At 39.2% G+C, this 11,105-nt stretch overlaps 1 protein-coding gene across 1 annotated transcript in view; it reads left to right on the forward strand.

Annotated features, from left to right (window-relative positions):
• Nucleotides 1–2,852, forward strand: part of suclg1 (succinate-CoA ligase GDP/ADP-forming subunit alph) — an 18,277-nt gene extending 15,425 nt beyond the window's left edge. The window contains exon 9 of the mRNA XM_034890211.1: nt 2,424–2,852. Coding sequence (XP_034746102.1) covers nt 2,424–2,450 — 27 coding nt within the window. The 3' untranslated portion in view covers nt 2,451–2,852. The remainder of the gene's footprint in view (nt 1–2,423) is intronic.
• Nucleotides 2,853–11,105: the final 8,253 nt, after the last annotated feature.

The following is an 11,105-nucleotide window of genomic DNA, read 5'->3' on the forward strand; positions in this document are numbered from 1 at the left end:
TCTTCAGCCACTCACCGTGAGCATCGACACAAGCTGTGGGAACATGTATCGGCAGAAATTGAACCATGCACCATCATAATTAATTATAGTTTATGAATCCTAGAGCTACAGTGGATTGTCTTTGGTTAAAAAAAACATAACCGGAACAAAATCACCTCCTTTTCCAGGCTGTACTTTTATTCAGTTATTCATTCATTCAGTAATGGGGCCTTCACAGTGGTACATCATCAAATTGAACACTGCTGAAGATGCTTTTATCCTCAGAGTTGCATTAGCACATCCTCATCGTTCATCATCATAATAACTACAAATAAACAAGGCCAACTCTGTATTATGGTAGACAGGATACAGCAAGCTAGTGTTGTGGTATTGTTGAAATAATATAACCATATAATACCAGTAATATATAACATATTACATTTTCCTTTCTAGCAATTTGACCACATAATATTTTTTGCCTCAGATCTTTTTTCTTTTTTTTTTTTACTTGTTGTCTAATGCACACCTCGCAGACAGATACACAGGAAAATGTCAGCACTGTCAGCAAAGAGTCTATCAGAAATACAACGCATCTATCCTGGAGCTTTGGCACAGGAAAATGTAAAATAAGTGATTTTTTTAACAAGAAAAGCACCATAATGTCTCCATACAAAAAACGGAATTATCTTCATACCATAAAAGGTTAAAAGTTTAACCTTTATTTATATTCTATGTGCCTTGGCATATACTGTATTTTAAGTAAGCTTTTATTACTTATTAATACTGTAATTGTCTCAGGTGATCTGATTTAGCTCCCATTTTGATTGTTTTGACTTTGTTGTCTTATAGTGTAGATTTGATGTCTCATGAACATCCGTAACCATCAAGAAAATGTGATTTCAGGGCCTTTAACAGTTAAATAGCAAATGCTGTAGTTTGTTGAAACCAAATGAAATATGCAGTGTTTACAGTGATATCCAAAAGAATTTTCAGTGCCACTGGTGCAAAGACAAGATATCAGAAAACTTGTGTTTATCTCACAAGGACTTAATTCATATGCAAGGTGGAAGAATGACATTTTATTTGTTTACAAAATACTTGGAACTCCTAATTGCAGCAGCAGCTGATATTGTCATATCCTGCTCAGTATTCACGGTGAAGCCTGCATGCACACGTGCAGAGAAACGGAAGCAGGACGCTTTCAATCTGTAATAGATTCAAAACGTTGAAGGTAACGGACCCAGACTGTATTTACGATGTCTGCACCCCTCATACATCTGGCACCAGGCGTGTTAAAGCTGTTGTCACTGCCACCTTATAAATGTCAAATTTTTCTTTCACGTCATGTTTTTCTCTGCTCTCCTCAGTTTCTATCCAGACGTATTTTCACCGATCCCTTTTCAGTGGCAACCTCTACTTTCCTTATCCCCCCCCCCCCCTTCCCCTTGACTTGACTTGTCAAGCATCTGAGTCCCTCTCTCACACAAAGTCTGTCTATTTCCGCTTCTCTGTTGTAAACAACTCTGCTCTTACCTTTTGTGCTATGATTCATGTGCTATTGTACTCTTGAGATATTGTCCGCTACCTTGGACCATCGAAGCATCTGTCTGCTTGTGTCACGAATACCCTCTTCATTCTGTCTTGTCACTCTTTCCATCCCTTTACTCCTTTTTTGTCATCGCATTTCCTCCACAGCTTAATTACTGAACCCTGTGAAACTCCCTTTTTCTTTACCCCACCTCATCTAAAAAACAACACTCTCCCCTCCACCCATAATGTCTTCTTCCCAGAAAGTCGAGGTAAGAGAGGCCAAGGTTGTCTCTCAAGCAGAAACATGAAAATATTTCTTCCTCAAGGTGGCAGTAGATCTTCAGGGATCCACAAGCCACATGAGGAATGGGCCAACATGTGCATGAGTGCTTGTGTGTTCTGCAGACCTGATAAATGACATTTGCATTAAGTTACTCTCCCCCTGTGGAATGGAATATTCTTGGGGAACGGCATATTCTATCATTCTACGGTTTGTGTGATACTTCCCAAATTGAATATGTAAATAGCTACATCCTTTTTAATGGATAACATAATGCTTTCTCATTTGCAGTCACATGGTTGGAATGTGCTGATAAACACAGCATCTGTAACCTCACATAAATCAGATTTTTTTCAGATGTGTAGCCTTTATCAATCAAAGAAAGTGAGCCGTTTTATTGTTGACAACTGGAACTTACTGACACGTACAGCGCTACGTGATTTGCACTCTCCAGGATAAAACAACAGGCTCTCCAGAGCCCCAGCCGACTCTGTTTCCCCACTTCAACATTGTATCTCATGCACAGGATCAAAACAGAGACTGTGAATTTTGCATGAATAAATCATGCACATCTATCTCACTTCATTTCACATTGTCGTCTTTCTTTCATCTTTTCTCTTGTCCACTTCTGTAGGAGTTTGAGAAGAGGAAGATGTTGTAAATTGTGTGGGAAGACAACCAACCTTTTACCCCCTGGCCTGAAATTGAGATGGACAGCCTGATTCTGAAGGTGGATTTGCCTCACACCATCTGTAAACCCTAATTATTTCAACTGTGATGCACACATACAGTGTTTATATTGTAATTTCTTCTATGAACTTGTACCTTGCACATAACAAAAGAATAAGACTTAGTGTCCCAATGGCATCATAAATAACTCATTGTACACAATATAAAAGCTTTGTAGATGTTTTTCTTCCTCCACATGTAGACAGCCAAAAGGAAAGGATGCCATGGTAACCTCGGTGATCTGTTTCCTTCTGTTATACTGCTGCTGTAAGATGTATTCCATTCTCATTTCACTGACTGTCCACCTGAATAAGAAATATCTCTTGTATGATTTTCCTGTGGTGTTGTTACTCTCCTTTCATACGTTTTGAGAAACGGATGTGGTCCAATTTTTGAGTAAGCTTTTCCTTCTCCAGTTTTCTACCTTTTGCAGTTACTTGACATACTGTATGTAAGAGAACCGAACGGGATGTATAAGGTACCACATGTTGAGTGGACATGCTACTTACAAGCTTTTCAGTTACACACGGCAAAGAATCCAGGTGAAGCATGAACGAGGTGCAAACCATTCCCCGACTTATCAAATACCAACGCTTTGTCACGGCCCAGATACGTACATATGCGCGGTGTTGATTACAAAACACACAGACGGAGCGTGACTACATCTCCGCTCAGGACGCTGTTACTCCACAATATCATTACATAGCTAATAGTTCTTTGCTGCTCTATTAATGTTCTGAGTCATATCAAGTACAGCCCCTTAAGAAGAAGCTGCTTTAATACAATATATCTTAAATTTAAGAGTTTCTGAAACGTGCGTGGATTCATAGAGTTGTTATAGTTGTATTATGGACTATACTGTGAAAAGACTTAAGTGAGAGCTGACACAATTAACAGATTCATTAATGAGTTTCAATTCTAGTAAAATAAACAACTTTTGGTGACCTTTGTCTGTCCAACGTGGAAGAAGTTTTTGTAGTTTGTTAGCTGTGTTAGATATCCAGTTGTATTTTAACTCTCTGTTGAAATATCAACTTCTCCACAAAAGAGGACGGGTTTGTAGTTGATTTAATGTAAAACCGTGTGAAGCGATTATTGCCTTTAGCTTACTGTCATTTAGTAACATTGGTAGTTCCCTTTATCCTGATAACTCCTTATTAAATAAAATGATGCAACATCTTGGCGCAAAATGCCAGAGAGGAGGGAAACGAAGATGGGCAGCTATTGTTTTGGGTAATTAATCTTTACTTGCAGCACTACTATTGGGATATTTATAACATGGGAGTGTTTTGTGTTCACAATAGAATGTATTTGGCTACACCTCTGTAATAGCCTCAGCTATTACACATTCCAGGTAATGTGTAGGCATTGTTCCTACACTAGATTTTGTTTTCATGTAGAAAAAGAACAAACTGTAAAATGGCCACTGACATCACAGGCTGTAAACATGCTGCCTTCCGCTTTCTGTGTGTTGGCATTTTAAACTCTGGTGGATGTAAGACTCTGGTTAACTTTCCCCCAGATCTCTGCAGGGTAAATCCAGACAGATAGCTAGACTATCTGTTCAATCTCAGTTTTTTTGTTGCACGACTAAAACAACTTTTAAACGTACACATATTCCACCAAAACAAGTTCCTTCCCGAGGCTGTTTTGCAGCAGCGCTCCGTACGGTGCCTAGCGCCAACCATGAAGATTGTGAATGCGTTTTTCTCCCATCCCGGTACGCTGCATGGACTAGCCAGATCCTCTTCTAATTAAAACAAATCTCCCAAGTTCCGCGAAGAAGCCACAGGGTTAAATGAACGCCTTATTACTGTACACAAGGTAAGGTTTGAGTGACGGAAAAGAAAAGGGGAAGATAAGGTTACAGTTGGTTCCGCTCCTACTCAATCTTTTTAAATGAACACACTAGGAACAAAGGTGTGTAATGAAGCATGTAATGCTCTACACTGGACATCTCTACGGCCTGTTCTTATCTGTTCCACAGCCGTCCACCAAGGCAGATTATGCTGTGTACACATGGTTAACAATTACTTTTTAATCTGCATTAGCGAATTAACATAATGACTGACAGTGGAACAGGAAGTCTATTTGTTTAGAGGCTCAGAAGTTTCTTCTTTTATTGAAGTTGCAAAGCTGTGTTCTGCTTTGCTTTGACCCATATATATAAGACGGAGTATTTTTCTATGTACAACTTTAGTGCAACGAATTGCATTTTGAAAATGAAACTTGTGAAAGCTATGTCACCAAACTGATCCAGAGATTTTCCAAACTATCTTCATTGGTTGTGATGGTAGAAAAAAAGGTTGGTTTGAAGCCAGCCACAAAAGTGAAGAACTTAGTTTCCACAAGCAACACAAAATAAGACATTTTAATATGAACTTCTCAGCTAACGAAAGCCCATTTTACTTATCTTGTTATTGTTGATCCCTGCTTTTGTAGTTTTGAATGCTGTGCTACATTTTGCAGGATGTATGAGCTGCTCTGCACTCTGGGTGTGTGGTGTTGCCCTGTTGTCAAAAACATGTATTAGCAATTGCAAAAACATGTTTCTTCACAATGAGTTTTCAATTAATGCTTTTTTGCAGCAAAATAACCCATTTGCATTCCATTGTTAACTTTGACGAGAGACGTTTAGCTGACAGTTTATTCGGTCAGACCAAAGAGCTAACGGTATTCATAAACCACGAACGGCAGCCACATACTTACAGCAAAGGCCTCATTACTAAAAGAGTGCAGACCTCAGCCAAGTCTGAGCTAAAGACACAGAAATATTCCACGGAGCAGACGACAGTCCTAATGAACTCAGCGGGGGGACTCTGCAAGTGCGCACACTGCAACACCTTATGACTAATGTATAGGAGAAGTTGAGCAGTGCGAAAGTGCCCAGCATGTAAATCAGTCATTTAATTAAATGGTTGCTAATGAAACAGACAACATAAAACTTATGTTAAGAGTTTATTTCTTTTAAATTAGTTTCCAGACAGTGTTCAGGGAGGAGTAGGAGCCAACATGCTATTGAAACGTAACAATAGTACAGGTTCCCACCTGGCAATTAGGATAATTATGTAGTTTCACCTAAATGTTGTACAACCTGGAAGCTGTACAGCTGCTGGTTAGATTTGTTGGCAGCAGGGCTGAATGAAGTGCTCCTCCAGTTAATGTCACATACTGCTCTTTTTTCAGCCTGTAAGTGCCCGAGATCATTGTCGGATGATTCTGTTGATACCATCGAAGCTACCTGATGCTGCGAAGTCTGTTTGGCACAATCTCCATTAAGGATTGGTAAGGAAGAGAAATAAAATCAGGGGAGTTGACAGTATCAATTTGCATGAGGCAGTATTGTATTAATAGAACCACTGACTTGAGATTGCTTTGGGAATTGAGGGCAAGAATGAGGACAAAGGAGCAGGTGTGTTGGGATCTTGGAGCAGCGCTCCATTCTTTTTTTAAGTCAGCTGTGGATTGGTTTCCTCAGACAGGAAAGCCAAGTTTTATTTTGTCGGGTTTATGGTGATAGAAAGACACAATGCTGCATAAAGAGAGTGAGCTGCTCCTTTTACATAATTAAGGTTTTTGGAAATTAATATTATTGGCTCTTTCAAATTTGTTTAGTTTTTCTTTTTTAATACTTCATAAAAATAATGGTTTTTTGGGGTACCGCTTTCTAACCTATGCATTATAAGTAGTTTATAAAACAGTGGCTTAAGATCTGTCATGAGACTTTAACAATAATGAAAGGAGTAGTTTGACATTTCGGGAAATTTGGTGAGAAGATCAATGCCGCAGTCATATTTATGCGTTAAATACAAGGCTACAGCCAGCAGCCGGTTAGCTTAGCACAAAGACTGGAAACGGGGTAAACAACTAGCCTGGTTCTGTCCTTAGATTTAATAAAAAAAACATCCAGCACACTGAATTTCACTAATACACTTTTTATATCTTGTCTCTTAGAAAGTGCATGTTGAACTACTCCTTTTGAGGAAACTTTGTTTTAATACAGCTTGGGTTTTATTTTACTAGCTTCATTATGATCATGTCATACAAAAGGAACTTCTGAGATCTTGGAACATAACATTACTAAAAGTGGGTTCAATGGGGCAAAAGTGACACACCAAAGTGATAAGACAATCAAACAGAGTGCATGCATGATGCCAGATTAGCTACCATTGTGTCTGTAAGTAAAACTTAAAGTAAATGCACATGCAAAGTCTACTGTCTACTAATGCTTCTCTGTTCAGGAAAACATGAATATGGCAAGAACAGTAGGTAAAAGTCTGTGACCCGCACTGCTGGTGTTTGTTAACAGTCTATATAAGCTATTAGCTGGACTTGTTTTTTGTGCTGCTGGGGAGTACAGACTTATGACTTGGTAATTCTCTCTTAAACATTAAATATTCATTACTAAATAAGCAACAAAGGAACAAAAGCATTGTATTACTTAGTCAGAGAACAACATTTAAAAACTTTTCGCAGTGACCAAACAAGCTTCCAACTGTCATCCAGCAGATTCAAACGTTGCTCAGTCCCCACTTCATCAGGATAACAAAACATAAATCAGGTATATGAAATAACCAACACTTAACTAATAACGTAGTACTTTACAGAAAACCGTGTGTGCATGTAGGACCCCATTGCTCATAGTAAGGAGCTGATTAAATAAGTCTTTAGTGCCTTTAACATCTGGAAAAAGGCTGGCAACAGCTAGACCCAAATCCATGTATTACCATCTTATTAACATTTACTAACTGCAGACTTGATTGATAACCTTTTAACAATAATTAATGCCTTATTAACAATCATAATTGCACATCACTTATGCTAATGGCTCATAGAACATGTAAAACCTGTGATTCTTTATTGATTAGACAAAGTGAGAAAGCCCTGGATGATCAACACCAGATAAAGGCAATTTTTTACAACCTACTTATGTCTTCTTTTTTTTTTATATCGCCTTGTGTTTCTTGCAATGTCTTGTCTTAATGACTTAATGTCTTATGTAAAGTATTTCAACTTGCCTTGTTGTTGACAGTGCTATGCAAATGGACTTGCTAATGGCCCCTCAATGTCTTACAACACCTTCAGGAAGATTAAAGAAAATTATTTAAAGACGTTAGGTACAATTTATAAACCATTTGTAAAGAGTGTCCTATTAGAAAGCTGCAGTGTGTTTTGACCTCACGGTGGAGTAATGATTTGTAGGAGGAATGAGTTGACATACGTCTCTGTCGGCGGCCACATAATGACTGTAATGGTGAGATCACATGCTGTGTTATCATGTCCGACCAGTCGGTGCTGGCAGCCCCTCATCAGGATTCCTCCAAATGGGAACAACAGCAGTGTGCGTTAATCCCCAGGAAAGATGGGTTTTCATGTGCAGGGGTATATTTTATGATATGAATATACAGTATAAGGGGGGCCTTTAGTTTGTTTGTCAACCACAAATAGTGTTTGCAAAATAGGAACAGGACGGACAAGAATATGAAATCTAAAAAGCAGGCATGGGCCTTGACAGGACCATTACAATCCCTTTCATGTGTGTATCCAGATCCTTTTATGAACAATCTTCCCCCAACATTACGTCGTCCTATCTTATTTATTCATGCCAACGTTTGTTCCCTTTTTTCCTATACGAATTGTGCAAAAACACAAAAGCATAAGCCCTACACAGGACCTGTTCATGTTGTGGAGATATTCTGCAAAACCTTAGCTGCATTGAGCTGAAGTTATAGAAGGATGTAGAGCTTCCTCTGATCCTTTAATGTTTGAAATTGAGTTTCCATGCAGATTTGTTTGTATGCAGCCAGAGGATGGATTTATCTCTTAATGTGTCATGATTAGCAGCTCCGGGCTATGCCCTAGGATAGAGTTATAAACTGTAGAACATGAAGCCCAATAGGAAGGGCATTCATTTTCAACTTTAAAGTCATAAACAAAATATAGCCAGACCCTTGAATGATCCGTTAGACTTCTGGGGAACTGCTTTTTAATTCTTATGGTTTTATTGATCCACTTGTTGCTGTTTTGTGGACATTTATGCTAGCCAAGCTCGGCCCTTTCACCTTCTGTCCTCTTTAGAGCCCCTCTGGACCTGCATAAATAGTCCCACTGATGTTAAAGATATTGTAACTTCTATTTCACCCAGAAGGGATTACAGAAGGTGGTGAAAACTGGTGAGGGCTGCCTCAAGCCGGGAATTGTCTCTTGATCGATGTATTGATCGCGGCCACGGCGTTCTTCGGGGCACAGAGGTAGGTTTACCTGTGCTATCGATGAGAGGAAGATTGAAGAACGCTGCAGTTTGCCGCATAATGGCTTCATAACAGCTCAGAGTCTCATCAGAGAGGCAGTGATCTTCTCCTTCATCTCTCTCAGTATCTTAAAGCAGACTGTGGAGTACCGCTTCACTGCTGCCTATCCATCACACCCCGAGTGAACAAAACAGATCCAGAAATGTTAAACTTCACACATTTTACGCTTTTCTCTATGTTGTGCCTTTAAATAGTGCCAGTGCAAGTATGTGAGGGAGTGTCTATGGGCAGGTTGACAGGTAGCCCAAAATCCAAGAAAGAAACAGCTCCAGTATAGCAACACTTTGAAAGGAAGGCTGAGAGAGAATCTCCTTTGATTTAAAGGTCACACATTTGATTTCCAACAAAATGAAGAAAATTGGAGCACTTTCATTGGCCTAAAACCCTACAGGGACTCTTACAGTGTAACACCAGTGCTTCTTGGTGAAATATACCTCAGTAATAGCTGACACAGCAGTCTGGACTCTGGTGAAATGCGGTTTGCTCGTAAATGTTGTGTGTGTGCTCAGGGTTAAATGGAATATACTGTACATGGCAGCAAATAATTATATAAAGCGGAGTTGTTCCCCCTCTTATTCTACTCTTATACTGAAGGTTTTCCTCTTGTTTTGTTAGAACCAAAGATGTCCTGAGAAAAACAACCAGATTCACTATGTGGCAATTGGTTTGTAGTAATGTGATTACTGTAACTTTATGTGGGAGTATGGGAATACTTTATATTATAGCACAATAACCGCTGGCCTCAAGTAGTGTTTGGCTTTTTCTCAAAGCTTTGCGTTGAAATCTAGTTATAAAAGAATAATATGGAATAGAAGTACACTCATTTTCTTTCTTGCAGGGAGCAAGATGACACAATTGATTGCACGCTCAGGTCTGTACAGCAATTACCTTATTAGCATAAAGACTGGATGCAGAGTCAGAATCAGCTTTATTGGCCAAGTATATTCATGCCCAAAGAATTAGACTACACTGCTTGTGGAAAGCAGGTGAAACCGCTAGCGTGGTTCCGTCCAAAGTTAAAAATCGTCCCACTTACTGTTTTTAAAGTTAGCTAATTAGCACATATTTAATTTGTTTAATCCGTATGTGCTGTAATTGTTCAACCGTTTCAAGTGTTATGACTTCATTGAATGGGCGTTATTATCATTGGTTATCAGCCTCTTATATATGAGTTAGAAGGGGTCTGCTACACCTACTAGGAGATTCAGAAGGCCGTCATCATCTATTCACATGGCAATGGTCGGCGTTAGCAGGGTCTCCACCCCTTGGTGTCCCCTTTTAACACTTGTAGGTTAAATGACTATTCTTCTTACTATGTTATCTTACAGTGCTGCAGTCATGCAGCTGTTCTGAGCATCTAATATTGATGCAGATAACAATAGATGCCTACTGACAACTGGGGAGAGTTGGGCCACATAGGGCCTCATATGTTAGTGATTAACAACATAACGGCCATTTAATCAGCTGATAACATTCAATGCGTGTGAACTGTTTCTTGGTAAATAACATCAACCCAGGAAACTTGTTTTGACAGTGAGGTTGCTAGGAAACCAGCAAAGACAATGCACTAGACAAATTGATAGTACTAGACAAATTGATAAATTGTTGTTTGCCAAGACCACAAAAAGTTGTTTTTACATTACTGTTTGGAGAAAATATAAATTATCAAGCTTTAGAGGTGTTGGTAACCACATAGATACCAGTGTTTATGCTTTCTATCGCATACAACAGCGTTGTCTCTATATTCAGACTGGTTTTGTGAGCCCTAGCCTTTGACTCACAGCTCACTGTGCTGAAAAAGGATATACATTTAAAATATAGGTCTTTGGATTCTTTTCTTTTGTACTTTTATTTATCTCGGGGAAATTCAACTGAGCATGCTTGCTCTTTCCCAGCTACACCCTGCTTAACATTCATGGTACAGTTGCACACATTCACGCATGGGAGCAGCTCGGTACAGCCGCAGTCTTCAACTGTTGGCCGTTGAGTAGCTCCAGCGGAGCAACTGAGTTAAGTGTCCTACTCAAGGCTACCTGGACCAAAGTGGCTACAAGCCCCGCAAGGCGTGACATAACCCTCCTCTTCCGTGTGCTTTTATTTGAAGATGCTTCTTAAAATACATTTAAATAAATGCTTAAGGGAAGGAAAGTGAACATTTTCCATCCCAAAAAACTGAAACTGAAAATGAATAAAAATTTTAAATTCTCATAGAGGATAGACTGGCTTGATGTTCTTGACCCTGGAAAACCTCCTCTTGAGCAATGTCTGTTTATCTA

Source organism: Etheostoma cragini, chromosome 2 (genome assembly GCF_013103735.1).
Source record: "Etheostoma cragini isolate CJK2018 chromosome 2, CSU_Ecrag_1.0, whole genome shotgun sequence".
NCBI lineage: Eukaryota > Metazoa > Chordata > Actinopteri > Perciformes > Percidae > Etheostoma > Etheostoma cragini.